At 42.6% G+C, this 14,302-nt stretch overlaps 1 protein-coding gene across 6 annotated transcripts in view; it reads right to left on the bottom strand.

Moving 5' to 3' along the window:
* The window catches only part of VPS8 (VPS8 subunit of CORVET complex), a 225,084-nt gene that overhangs the window by 96,009 nt on the left and 114,773 nt on the right, over positions 1-14,302 (bottom strand). For 5 of the 6 annotated variants that reach the window (XM_073360260.1, XM_073360261.1, XM_073360262.1 and 2 more), the window contains exons 28-33: positions 10,332-10,451; positions 9,033-9,089; positions 7,802-7,884; positions 4,925-5,009; positions 2,500-2,598; positions 621-710 (exon numbers count right to left, since the gene is read on the bottom strand). In XM_073360260.1, coding sequence (XP_073216361.1) covers positions 621-710; positions 2,500-2,598; positions 4,925-5,009; positions 7,802-7,884; positions 9,033-9,089; positions 10,332-10,451 — 534 coding nt within the window. The remainder of the gene's footprint in view (positions 1-620; positions 711-2,499; positions 2,599-4,924; positions 5,010-7,801; positions 7,885-9,032; positions 9,090-10,331; positions 10,452-14,302) is intronic. The other variant, XM_073360264.1, reaches the window with a different exon arrangement.

Raw genomic sequence — 14,302 nt, 5'->3', positions numbered from 1 at the left:
TCTCTCTCTCTTTTTTTTTTAAACCCAAAGGAATAAAATAAAACAAAGAAACACTAGCCTAACTACTTTTAAGAAGAACAAAGGTAACAAAACAAACACTACTTATGCTAATGACACAGATAAGGAAGGGACAACTGCTCATTCCTTCTGAGGCCAGTAGAGAAGGAAGGGGGAGGGGGGGTTTCCACCCAAGCTGTGCTAAATAGCCTCAAGGCAGACCAGGAGGGAAGGATGGCAAATGCGAGGACTCAATGGGACACTGCTACCAAAAATCTTCAATTAGAGGTGCAGAGGCACACATACACCTATGGAGCACCCATAGAGACACTACTCGAAGAAGAAATGCACCTTTCGGTTTCAGGCTGCACAACTGACCTCAGGCAGGGGGTTGGATGGAAACTCCCCCAGCAACAAGTTATTTCATAAATGCGCAGTTCAGGGGCTTCTACACTTTCCTCTGTTGCAGCTGGTTCTGGCCACTGTCAGAGACTGGACTAGATGGACCTCCAGCTTGAGCTGGTCTGAAAATCCCTGTGAACATGGCCAAAGCCAATGCTGAGAAACACCTGATTCAATTATAAAAACATAGTTCAATCCAAAGTGCGTTTGCAAGTTTTTACCTGAAGATTTTTAATGATTCCCTCAATCTGGTCATTGAAGTGAGTGGCTATCAGGTCTGCCGCTTTATTCGGGCTCAGTAACAGCAGCTCCTGGAGACAGAGGGAGAAAATACACTACCTTTAGTCTTACAAACTACAGGATCATGCATTAATGCTGATCCCACTCATACTGTACTATACCTACAAATCTACATGACCATAACTAGAAGTGTAGTAACAGTGGATGAGGAATGCTTTTGAAGCAACAATTAAAAAAGATTAAGAGGTACAGAACAGGCAGAGACAGAGCACAAAAATCCTCATACTGGTGACGCATGGGCCTCAATCCTGAGCTGCAGTTGTCACCTCACCAGCTCTTCTTCCCTGCGTTCCACCCCTGTTGCTCTGACAAGACTTCCAGTTAGTGCCAGTTGTGCAGGTGTTTTGGTGATGTGGCTCCTGTTGTGCAGGAAGTGGACTAAAACCATCAACTAATTTCACAGGCCATTCGTTGGCATTCCAACAGTGATAACTTCCGATCAATACAGGCCTCAGCTGGACTGAAACCAGGGACAAAAAGGCTCTATATCGTATCTGACATCGTTAGGAAACCTACAACGGAATTGTTCTTCACCAGGGCAGTATCACTACAACAAAACCAGACAGGATGGCAGGTGAAGGGAAAAAGAATTTCCTTTGTGAATTTATCTAATTCATTCTGTTCTGATTAGAAGCACTTTTTCCTCAATTCCATACTGTCCTCACAGGTCATACATAGATTAATTTTCCACTCACGCATTTATGTTGGTAAGAGTAAGTTATTCACATATAAATATGGCACCAAGGAGCCTGAAAAGCACTGAAAGAATGTGATACAGCACTATTCAGGGACTAGCACAATAGATACATTATAGTGGGCCACTACTAAAGCAATATAAAAGGTGTTTCTAGCAAAGCCTACCTTACAACTACTCAGAACTTTGGCAAAAATATTCTTTTCAGACGAGGAATGGACAATTTGATTAGGTCAGAGTGATTTCTTTTGCCAAGTTTCACATAAAATGAATCATAATTTACAGTTACCCAAAGTTAAACAATTAGAAGCTTTGAGTTTAAGTTTAAATAACTGAAAATGATCATTTTCAAATGAAATTCGGTACATCATTAATCCTCATGGAGGATAATTGTTTAGCCTACTTTGGAGAGAGATTTTTCATCCTGCAAGATAACAATCGTGAAAAATAATGTACCAAGAAAGAACAGCTTTTCAGCCCTATAATTACACTGTCATTGAAATATAGTTTTGATGACGAAAGTTAACTTGAAAACCAGTAATTTACCAGAAACTTGGCCTCCAAATGAATAAAATAATATCCACCACTTCGGTGTTATACGAATAGCTGACAATTTTTGTCTCAAGCTTTTTAAAATTGTGTTTGTACTGAACTTTGAAAAAGGGGAAGGAGAGTTGTTTATTGGTTAGAGCAGGGGACTGGGAAACAGGATTTGTGTGTGTGGTATTCCTGACTTTGCCACTCACATGCGGTGTGATTTTAACTTAACCTCTCTTTGACTCAGTTTGCCTCTGTAAAATAAGGATATTGTCTTCTTTACAAGACACCAACTCAGCGTGCATTGTCGAATGCTTTGATGGAATGCACAGTAAACATGCACTATGTGACTACTGAAAATACACACCCACACACCACAAGACAAAACGTATAGCAGCTATCAATTCCTCCTTTGCAGTGCTTCAGGAAACTCCTCTTCTATAAACCCTACCAAAACCAGCTATGCCATTCTCAAAGACAATACTCTCCTGCCTACAAAGAAGCACAAGGTGGATAAGGGAGAAACTGGTTTAAATTCAGAAAAACAAGCAATTCAGTCTATGCTGTACCTCAATGTGTTTCATAGCCTTCTGCCACACTGACTGCTTCTCCTCGGCACTGTACCCAGGAATGGATAGGATATTGTGGATGTAGTTGAACACTTCTTCCTGAAAGGCATGAACTAAGAAGGTATAGTATGTTCTGGGAAGTGCATCAATGACAGCTTGCAAACTCACTTATTTGGACAGTGATTTTCAGACTACCCACTAAACTGTATTTGCAACGTGGACAATTGATTATTTAAGGATTTCTTTGGTTGTTAGAAGAAAAGGAGTACTTGTGGCACCTTAGCGACTAACCAATTTATCTGAGCATAAGCTTTCGTGAGCTGTAGCTCACTTCATTGGTTGCATCCGATGAAGTGAGCTATAGCTCACGAAAGCTTATGCTCAAATAAACTGGTTAGTCTCTAAGGTGCCACAAGTACCTCTTTTCTTTTTGCGAATACAGACTAACACGGCTGCTGCTCTGAAACCTTTGGTTGTTAGAGGTGAAGATGAACGGATAGGGAGGTTTTAACATCATAGCTCTGCTCACAGAATTAAGACAGACAGTCACAGAAGGAGCGCACTTCAGAAGCAGTACTAGGGCTAGCCCACCTTGGGAAGCGCCACTTCCAATGACTAAACTGTTGGACAACCTCAGCTACTGGTAATAGTTAGGGTTTGACCTAAAGTAGTTCCTAAAGGAACAAAGGCAAAGTATGAGGAGGAGTAGAACTGTATGTGAAAAGAAGTGGCTGAGATTGTTGACAAAGAGTAGCTTTACTTGGATCTCCTCAGTTATTAGAGCAGTCATCTTTTTCCCTTCTGGGGAGGATGGAATGTGACCCCTTGACAAAGAGAACAGATGAAAGGAGGGAAGAGAGTATTCCTTCAGAGTGAAGGTCATTGCTCCCACCTTCCCACTGTATTGCTTGCTATTGCTCACATTCTCTTCAAGATTCTCCTGTGTCGTCCTCAGCAGCTCACCAATTCTCCTTTATCCTCCCCACTTCCACCTATCACTCTCTCTAGTCCTCTGTTTCTTCTCCCTGTCTCTATTATCCACTTTTCTTTTCACTTCTACTTTTCTCCTTCTCCCATATAGATTTCAGCCTGCAAGTCTATAAGAAGTTCGCAATATCAGATCTAATATTCCAAAAAGAGAAGCTGCAAGGCTCTTCTACTGAGTCATGCTGCTGTCAGGTGTGAAAATTGGGCAGAAAAATGCAGAGTAATTTTCATTGACCTAATGAAAGAGCACTTAATTGCAGCCAGAAAATAAGAGGGGTTTGAAGTCTCTCTCAGGAGAGGGAATCCTGGGCAGGGACAGAAGGGAACTGCTGGGAGAAACACTGGGAGCATGCCAAACTTAGGAGCAAGCCTAACCTCAGATGTATGTTGTGTTGTGGTTTAAGTTAACCAAGACAAACCCCAAGAAGAAGGTGACTTTTGGACACTAACCTAAGCCTCAACTACTCTAGAGAGATCAATTGTAAAACTGACTGGGAGGGGGAAAAAAAATTCAAATCTAGATGAGAATTGAGAATTTTTAAGGACATTTTACTAAATACAAATCCCGTAAGCATTTAAGAATGCTGCATCAGTTTAAAAAAATCCTGGTTCGATGAAGTGAAAGCAACAATAAAAAATACAAAGATAATCTATAACATGTGGAAAAAACAGGAAGTTGATAACAATGAATATAAATCAGAATTAAACAGACATTACAGAAAGTTGGTTTAGATGATCATAATGACCTTTTCTGGCCACAGACTCTATGAAAGTATCAAAAGAAAAATCTATGGCCAGCTAAGTTAAGGATAATAAAAAGATTTAAAAAAAATATATTAGGAACAAAAGGAATTGTAATAACGGTTTAGGTTCATAACTAAATGAAGAGGGTACATTATCAATAATGATAAAGACAAGGCAGAAGCATTCAATAAATATTTCTGTTCTCCATTTCGAAATAAGCTGGATGATGTATTCATATACTAGGATGATTAAATACTTTCTATTCCAACCATAACCATAAGAAGGATGTTAAACAGCGTCTACTAAAGATAAAAAATGTAGGGTCAGCAGGACTGGATAATTTGCACTCAAGAGTTTGAAAAGAGTTGGCTGAGACACAATTTGACCCACTTGTGTTAGAAAGCTAATGACAGCCAACTCACTTGGACTAGCATAAAAGAGCCCTAGTATGGATACAAAAGCAAACCTTACAGTCATTCAGGATGGGTACTGTAGACACATTGAAAATCAGCATAAAACAATTAACTGCTACATACAACCAGTTGAACTCTCTAGCGTAGACCAAGACTCAGCATGTGCCCAGGGTTGGCAGAAAAGGAGGGGGTTCTAACCTTACAAGGTCGATGACAGGGGGGAAGAGGAGCTACTCTCTTCTTGGCTGAGGAAACGTTAAGAGCATCACATATTTACCTACCTTTCTCACTGGATCGCGTAAGTAACAATCAATGATTTTGTCATAGAGATGCTCCCGTTCATACATAAACTCACAAATTTGATAGCTGAAATAAAGAAAGTTTTCCATGTTAGAAAGACTCCGCTCTTTGACACCAGATAAGAAATGGAGTATAGAATGTCCATCTCACTCTCAGCTCTGAGGCAGCAGAAAACAATTACACAGCCCAGACATGAGGGGATAAATATGTAACTTATAAATAATAATATAATATGGGCATTAGAAGTATAATTCTAATTATTAATGAAGTGTCCTGTCTAAATCCTGGAGGAATATTTCCCTGCTGCCTTTGTGAGTGGAAGAGATGCTGCCCCTAGAAACCTGCTCATTATCTCCAATCATTTGTGATGGAACTGAATGGTTATCCTGGGCTGTTGGTTAGAAACCAAGACAGAAAACTGAGGATGCAGGGAAAACAGCTGTATTACAGGGATGATCAGCTGCATTTTGTTTCTGCACTGCTACTTCAGACAGGTTTGGCACCCCTCAAGTAAACCAATTACTTGGTAACAATCTGAGTTTTCCCCTTCAAAAAGTGTCTTATTGGTCAGAGAATAAAGAATTCTTTCAGGACTGTCTTCTGCCATTTTTCACAGATTCATAGATTTTAAGTCCAGAAGAGACTATTATGAACATTTAGTCTGACCTCCTTCCTAGTCAGAGACTCTCACTCAGTAATTCCTGCATCAAGTACAGAACCTTCTAGCTGAGCAAGTGCAGATCTTTTAGGAAGAGAAGTCCAATCTTGATTAAAAACTGTAAATAATGGAGAATCCACCTCATCATTCCTGGGTAAGTTGTTCCCACGGTTAAGTACTAACACTGTTGAGAGCCCCAGGTTTTTCGCAAATAAGACCACCACAAAAACAAAAACACAAGATAAAACAAAATACAATGAAAAACTCTCATCACAGCAATGACTCCTACCCTGTGGGCTGGGCCTCAGCTTCCCACTACAGGCGTTGCAACCTGCTGCACAGGGTCACAATATTACTCATGTTTGGCCTGGCGGCCTCTCCATCATCATGACAGAAGGGCAGCCAGTCCAAACCTGAGCGGCACTGCAACCCTGTGCATCAGGTCGCAATGTCAGCTGTGGGAAGCCAGGCCTACCTCTGCAGAGTGAATACTGGGCAGGCTCACTCAGCAAACTCCTGCCTGGGGACAGGACCCAGCACCCCCATGTGGACAAAATGGATAAAATTAAACACAAAATTCCTGAAAAATAAAATGAAAAACTATAAAAAACAACAAAATGTCATAGGGTTCTGAGATTTGCATTGTATTTCTAGGTGAATTTGTGTAGCTTCAAAACAAGTTTTCAGCAAAAGTGCTCCCAAACAATGAGACACCTGTTTACAGAGCAGAAAATGCAATTTTTGGGAACCAACTTTATTAACAACAAAGTAGGATCCCAAGAATCAGTGGAGCCTGTGATGCTGCACCCCGTAATGCTTTATGGAAATAGGCTTATGAAAGTAAATGTGACATAACTGGAATATGTTTTATGCTAGATATGCCACGTAACATATCTCTGCAAAGGTTATGATCTACTGGATATATTCATCCTATTTGTATGCATGTATCATTTTTGTATTTGAAGTTATGAATATTAGCTATGTACTTGTTTAATTTTAAGTAGCCTCAGTGAAGCAGTTGGTCAGCTTCCTGAGAAAAGACTATTCTCAGTAAGTGCCCAATCAAGAAACACTTAAGCTAACAATGAACTTGGAGATGCCAATCCACACCTGAGCTTTCCCAGGAATGTGGCCTGGCTGGTAAGGAACTCAGTCATTCATGGACATGTGACTTGCCCATGTGACTCCAAAACTTGGAGCTGGATTCTGGATAGGAAAAAGGGGGGGGGGGGGGTGTCTCCACCCACAAGAGAAAGTCTATTTAGGCCCCTGGGAGACTCCTCCATTTTGCCATGTGCACGTGGTTTGCTCACGAAAGGCTGAAAGGAATGCTGCTAAGTGGACCAATTCTTCAAGCCCAAGCAACAAAATTTGGAAATTTAATGGGGGATGAATCATTCCAAGCCAGCAAGGGGTTTATAAGTCGTTTTTAAAAGCGTCATGGCACAGCGCAGGTATCGATTTCTGGAGAAAGCCGATCAGCCAACGTATCGGCCACAAATGCGTTTCCCACCAAGTTAAAATCTATTTTACAAATGAAGACTACCACGAAGAACATGAAGAACAACTTTATAATTGTGATGGAAAAAAATGCGAGCCAGAAAGAGCAGAAAATAACAGCTTTTTTTCTAAGTGAATCATAAGACACTTCTTTCAGCATGGCCCTCCTAACCCACGATCCATTAACACACGGTCGTGACGGCTTGACTCCCAACATCTGTGCGTAAATGGGTCTGTACTGTACTTGTAAATTCCTTTAGGATGTGGACCCCCCCCCCCATCCTCCATAGTCACCCATCATTACATTACAGTCATTACAATATGCCCTACATAGACCACGTGAAACCTGACTATTTTACTTTCCATGATGGAATCAAATTCAAAGCTAGTCAAGTTTCACATGATTTGGGGTTCCACTCTGGAAGGTTCACACAGCTCTGCAGAAAGTACTGCTAAGAAGAACTGAAAACAATCAGGATGACATTAAATACAAATGGACTGAGAGAGATTAGATACAAACTGATAATAAGGAAATAAAAGTGAATATGTTTGGGGGAAAGAAATCCAAGCACAGCTGCAGAACAGCAGTGAGATACTTGGAATGACTACATATCTTCAGTGATGATTAGAATGGCTGAGAGGGCTACAGGAGGACTTTTAAAAACCAGGTAATATACACTGTAAAACCAAAAAAGCTTACAATTCAGCTTTTTCTGCCATAGGGATGAGACGATTCTCTTCAAATTGTACTATCCCTCCAGCTTGCAGTAGTTCTAAAAGGACCTGAAGAGATATTCAATAATTATTATTTGTTTTGTGGTAGTACTACAGCCTCAGATCAAACAAAGATTGTACCTGTCTGAAAGAGCTTGCAACCTAAAACCAAATATTACTGTTGGGTTTTAGTTTACTTTTGGTTCTCCATCAATCTGAAGGTCACATTTCCCAAGGATTTTCCTGATGGTGCTATCAAACACAAGACAAGTACAGGAAAATGGGTGACCCTCTCTGCCAGTGATACCCTAGCAACAGGGAGCAGGAGTTACGAAGGAAATTCAATGACAGAGAAAATCAAGTAGCCTGGATCTTCCCAATTAATTAACTTAATGTCAGAGAAGGTGATAAGACACGACCCACCAGGGAGAGGGAGAACTTGCTGCAAGGATGATAAAGGAAAATAATTAAGAGGCTTCAAAATGGAAAACTAATTATTAAACAAAAGCAACTAAACTTAGGCCTTGTCTAAGTGAGACAGCTGCATTGATTTTACTTCAACTGGCTTTTAAATATTTGCATATTTTGTCCTGGTTTTAAGTGGGAACATTTTCATTTTCTACTCCAACTCCAGCTCTCCCATAGCATCAGTTATTCTTCCACAGAGATAGGCAGGCTATACATATCAGGAAAAAGACAACATTTAGGTACATGTAAGACCTAGTGAGACTGAAGCATAAACAGGAATTGAAGTAAAACACTTGAGCCCAGATATCGCAGTGGTAGCAGCGTGGGGGGAATGCATTGTCCCAGCTAAACCTAGACAAATGCCATGTTAACTCCATGTGTGTCATACTTTCTGCAGGAGTCTAGATTAAAAGATTCCTGATGGCCCTGGTTCATTTGGGGACAGGAGAAAGGTTCTCTCTCTTTAAGGGGCTGTTTCAGACCCCAGTAGTTGGGATCTATAGTACCCATCTCCAGGCCCTGTTATGCCACTGCTCCTGGCTGTGCCCTGCTCTGCCCTCCTTTCCCACCCCCCATCTCCCAATGAAAGCTTCCATTTTGGTACATTAGCTCCAATACAGCCTGTGGTCACTCATTCTCTGTCTTCTGACCAGGTTAACCCTCCTCTAGAGATTGGTAATTCCTAGCACTTCTTTTTTTGACCAGTTTGTCTCTTACACATAGTGAAATACACCTCTAAAGATTGCTACCTGCTGTCTCTCTGAGTGTCGGGAATCGTCATCAGGGCTGCATAGAAATTCAAGGACCTGGTCAAGGAGAAAGATGACTATTTTCATTATATATTAAAAAAACAGTGAGGAGTCCTTGTAGCACCTTAGAGACTAACGAATGTATTAGGCATAAGCTTTCATGGGCTAAAACCCACTTCATCAGATGCATGGAGTGAAAAATACAGAAAGCAGTATACACACACACACAGCACATGAAAAGATGGGAGTTGTCTTACCAAGTTTGGGGGGGGGGGGCAGTGCTAACAAGGCCAATTCAATTAAGGTGGAAGTAGCCTATTCTCAACAGTTGACAAGAAGGGGTGAATATCAAGAGAGGGAAAATTACTTTTGTAGTGCTAAGGAGGCCAATCCAATGAAGATGGACGTTGGTCGTTTCCAACAGTTGATGAGAAGGTGAGAGTATCAGCAGAGGGAAAATTACTTTTTATAGTCACCCATTCACTTTCAGATGTTTGTGGAGCCTTACTCTAAGGCTCTGACGCCTTTCATTAAATATGCTATTATCCATTAGTATAACCCTTATAGACTTGCCTGCTTTAGGGTTTGTATGCACTGGTACACCAATTGGTGCAAACCCCTAGTAAGGTACAGCATACCCTAGTTTCAGACTGTACAGAAACATGCTGTGTATTAAACCATTCCTTATACAAATCCATATACATTATACTTAATTGATACAGGCTTAAATCAGGTAATCTGTTGAGCCCTTTATTCTGGCACCCCACAGTTAGTGGCATGACTATACTGTTCTCAGGGAGAGGGTTGCAGCCAGTGTCAAAAGATTAACATTTTGGTTCTCTCCTTCCCAACACCCGCACTCTCCCCAAACACACAAAATCTATAGGAAACAGATGGAAGCCTGCCTTTCCATGGCAAGGAAAGACTCCAGGGTCTGAGGAAAAATAAAAGGTAAAGAGACACTATAACATTGTTACTGCACACTGTCTTCACCTCAGGAGATATGTGGAGGGGTCAGAAGCAGAGGTTTCTCCCATATCTCACATAATTACATAAATCACAGCAGGCTGAAATAAGAACAAGTATTTAAAACATTGGCACTTTTGTGCTGCCTTCTCCGTGTAGTTTCTGAAATCACAACCACTGAGCCCCCACCCAGTATCCCACCTACTATGTGGCAGGTAACCGATCTTTAGTACACCTGAGCCTACAGTGCAATTTTCAATTTATTTGTGGAACCTGCATGTCAGAGACCTCCATATACAGCTGAGGTTTCCTCAGTGACAATGGAACATTTACCTGGTCAAAAAGCGTCCTGTTTACAAACAGCGTATTGTTGGGTTTAGCGAGCTGCCGGGCAAGAAAGGTAAAAAGACAGCCAACTTGTGATGGGGTGAAATCAGAATTTTCCACCATAACCTTGTGAACGAGAGAAAAAACAAACATGATTTATCCATTATTCAATCACCTTTGAAACACACAAAACAAGACGCCACAGCATGACACACTAGAAGTTACACTAGCTGTACCAGAGTGAACTCTGAGGTGTTTAGAGAGCAGCACAACATCTTACAGGTTTTCCAAGTTGTGGCATCACAACTCTGCCTAGTGATCAAGCCTGCTACTTCCTTACGTGCCCATTCAACATAATGTACTTCTGTCGTGAAGACTGTGAATGAAACTAACAGTCACCCTGTGGGGTATTCATTCCTGCATGGTTTTAAAAAGTAGCTTTGGCTCCCATTTCAGATTAGCTCAGATGTCCCAGTAAGAAAGCAAGTGCATGACTAGCAGCATAAGAGAAAGCTGGAAAAAAGGCACAAGTGCCTGGAACAGAGTGAGTACAGGGGAAGCCAGGTGGGGCTGCACTTAGATACCCAAGCAACTATATGTATCTCTCTATGGCTGGGTAAGAGGATTCCTGAATTAACAAGGAAGGCATACTCAGACATGGTTACCTGAAGAGATGAAGTGCATGACTGCCTACACCCACTACTATGGTAGAGGCACCTGACTGAATGTAGACAGGGTTGTGCTTGTGCTTCCAAGGGTGTGAATTTGCACACATGCTCTGATACTTTAAGGACTCTCAATAAAGGGAAGTCTGAACAAGCTTAGCTGTCTGGAGCCCTGGAATAAAAAGGGGATATTTGTGCCTAGACTTCACTGTCTGGGGAGGGGACTCCTACAGGAAAATCTGTGGCTATGTTCTGGGAAATAAGTTACTGAATGAACAGGAGGGTCTCATTGCCTGTGCATGTGTACAATGGGGTGCTGTTCCCAAGCATGAATGCCTGTGAAGCAGCTGAATTAAGAGGACCAAGTTTTTAGCCATGCTCAGTATCTAAGGAGCCCCCAGGCCAAAAGTTTCCAACTTGAGTACTTAGAGCCTATAAATTGCAGCCCTTCAGGGAGACTCAAGGAGAAAAAAAAATCATTTGATTATGAATTGAGAGACCGATTCTGGGGTGCAATCCAAACCAGTGAGGGGTTGTCTCACTAACTGCCCTGTAATCCTGGGTGCTTCCCAACGCTTTGCTGTTGTAGCTCCCAACCTGGGCTGCTCACAACCTGCCTACCAGCATGCAGGTCACACCTGAGTGTCTGTGCATGCACGGCTGCAGAACCTGGTCCAGCAGCTGTGATCCCAGCAGCCTGCCAATAACACATCAGTCACACACTGACTTCCACCAGCCTCGGTTACAACCAGAGAGATGACCCCAACACACTCCAGTCCTGAATTTCCCCCAAATGTCCCTCAAGTGCCCAGCCCTCTCCTGGACGGGTCCTTTGCTCCTGTAAACAGACAAAACCCACATCACAGCTTATTAATTTAACGGGGGTAAATACACTCTTCTCTTTAAGCATAGCACTGAGTTAGTTTATATTAAAATAAAACAAATTTGTTAGCATCACTTAACCTATGTCCTATTGCTAAGTAAAAGGGAGAAAGTTAGACAGTGTTATAAGGAAGTAAAAATGCAACCTGAATCTAAAAGTTTAGAACTTAATCTAGCAAAATACAGGCTTTGCTCAACATAATCTTTGTGCAAGAAAGAAACTATTACAATAGTGCGTAGGTGTGAATATAGGGGTGCTTAGTGTCAGAGTTTCCCGAGCTGTACTATATGATTGTTAAACGGAGGTGTTTGAATCAGCCTCACCAATACAGGAGGAAGGAGGTGTTGCCCCCCCAACTGCCTTCCACTTCTTCCTAGCAGCCCCCAAGCAGCTCTGGTGAGCCAGGAGCATTCTGCACAGCTGTTTTGCCTTTCTTGTTGCAGCTGCTCAACAGCTCCCACACTGGCTGTTTGCTGAATCAGAGAAGGGGGGGAACCAACACTGATTGCTCCATTGCCAACTTCTGTGCTGAGTTTTGGGAGTCCCAAAGAGAGCACTTAGCAAAGGATGGCTCCCCACCCTACGCAGCCACCAAGGGCAGCCCAGCAAAAGGGGCGTCTGTCTTCATGAACAAGGTCAGCTCCCAGACTACTGCACTGGGCAGCACAGTATGGGGAGGAGAGATCAGCCCTCCGTGGAGAAAGAAGTGGTTCGAGACTATTTAGAAAAGCTGGACGTGCACAAGTCCATGGGGCTGGATGCGCTGCATCCGAGAGTGCTACAGGAGTTGGCGGATGTGATTGCAGAGCCATTGGCCATTATCTTTGAAAACTCATGGCGATCGGGGAAGGTCCCAGACAACTGGAAAAAGGCTAATGTAGTGCCCATCTTTAAAAAAAGGAGGAGGAGGATCCGGGGAACTACAGGCCAGTCAGCCTCACCTCAGTCCCTGGAAAAATCATGGAGCAGGTCCTCAAGGAATCAATTCTGAAGCACTTAGAGGAGAGGAAAGTGATCAGGAACAGTCAGCATGGATTCACCAAGGGCAAGTCATGCCTGACTAATCTAAATGCCTTCTATTATGAGATAACTGGCTCTGTGGATGAGGGGAAAGCAGTGGACGTGTTATTCCTTGACTTTAGCAAAGCTTTTGACATGGTCTCCCAAAGTATTCTTGATTAGGGGGCTGGAACTCATGGATTTATGAGGAGAGGTTGAGGGAACTGGGATTATTTAGTCTGAGGAAGAGAAGAATGAGGGGGGATTTGATAGCTGCTTTCAACTACCTGAAAGGGAGTTCCAAAGAGGATGGATCTAGACTGTTCTCAGTGGTAGCAGATGACAGAACGAGGAGTTATGGTCTCAAGTTGCAGTGGGGAAGGTTTAGGTTGGATATTAGGAAAAATTTTTTCACTAGGAGGGTGGTGAAGCACTGGAATGCATTACCTAGGGAGGTGGTGGAAGCTCCTTCCTTGGAAGTTTTTAAGGTCAGGCTTGACAAAGCCCTGGCTGGGATGATTTAGTTGGGGATTGGTCCTGCTTTGAGCAGGGGGTTGGACTAGATGACCTCCTGAGGTCCCTTCCAACCCTGATATTCTATGATTGTCTAAGAGGAGAAGCTGAGAAACAACAAGTCTTAGGGCTAACGTATGCCAGTTGGCAATGGTCCTCCAGGGACCATATGCCAGCCAAGGACAGCCAGAGGGCAGCATGCAGCACCCCCTGCCCCTCCATACCTCTGCACAGGAGGAAGGCATGTGAGCTATACCTGCTCCATGCTTACTGGGGATAAGGAAACTTGTTCCCTGTGTGTCACCTGAGCAACACAAATGGAGCAGAACACGGAAGAGAACATGTGTCAAAGATTTATGAGGAAGTCAGTTGATTCTTGATTGAATCTTTGTGTCTGAGTTAGGGCAACAGGCAACTCCCTCACACTGTGGGAGCCCCTTGACCTTGATGAAATGTATTTTGCTTTCAGGCTGAACACCACTGCCCTATATTAAAAGAAAGGTTGCCTGGGCATGTTCGATTGTTTGGGGAAGCTCTGAATGACAGAAGGAGCCTATGCCTACTCACATCTCTCTCTGGCCCCAAAAGACAACAGAGAGCCACCCTGACGCTCCTGAATGGGGATTCTTGCCCCTGCTTGGGTAGGAATGCACAGATGAATAATGCGGGGGTGACTATGCCTATGCTTGGGTGTCTGGACTCAACTGTGCTCAAGCTTTGGTGCCTGGGAGAAAACACTGGATGAAGCAGGACAGACTATCTTAATGCTAAAGTGAGTGAAGAACCCAGGATAAAGGATCAGTCCATAAAGGTCATCTTAACCACTGTAAGGTAGATAGGGACCAGTAATGATGTTAATCATGGAACAGCACCATGTTATGTTTCAAAGGTAAACCCATATCATCTGCTTTTCCTTA

The sequence above is a fragment of the Lepidochelys kempii genome, chromosome 9 (genome assembly GCF_965140265.1).
Source record: "Lepidochelys kempii isolate rLepKem1 chromosome 9, rLepKem1.hap2, whole genome shotgun sequence".
NCBI lineage: Eukaryota > Metazoa > Chordata > Testudines > Cheloniidae > Lepidochelys > Lepidochelys kempii.
The sequence above is the reverse complement of the archived record's forward strand: the minus strand, read 5'-3'. Positions and strand labels throughout refer to the sequence as shown.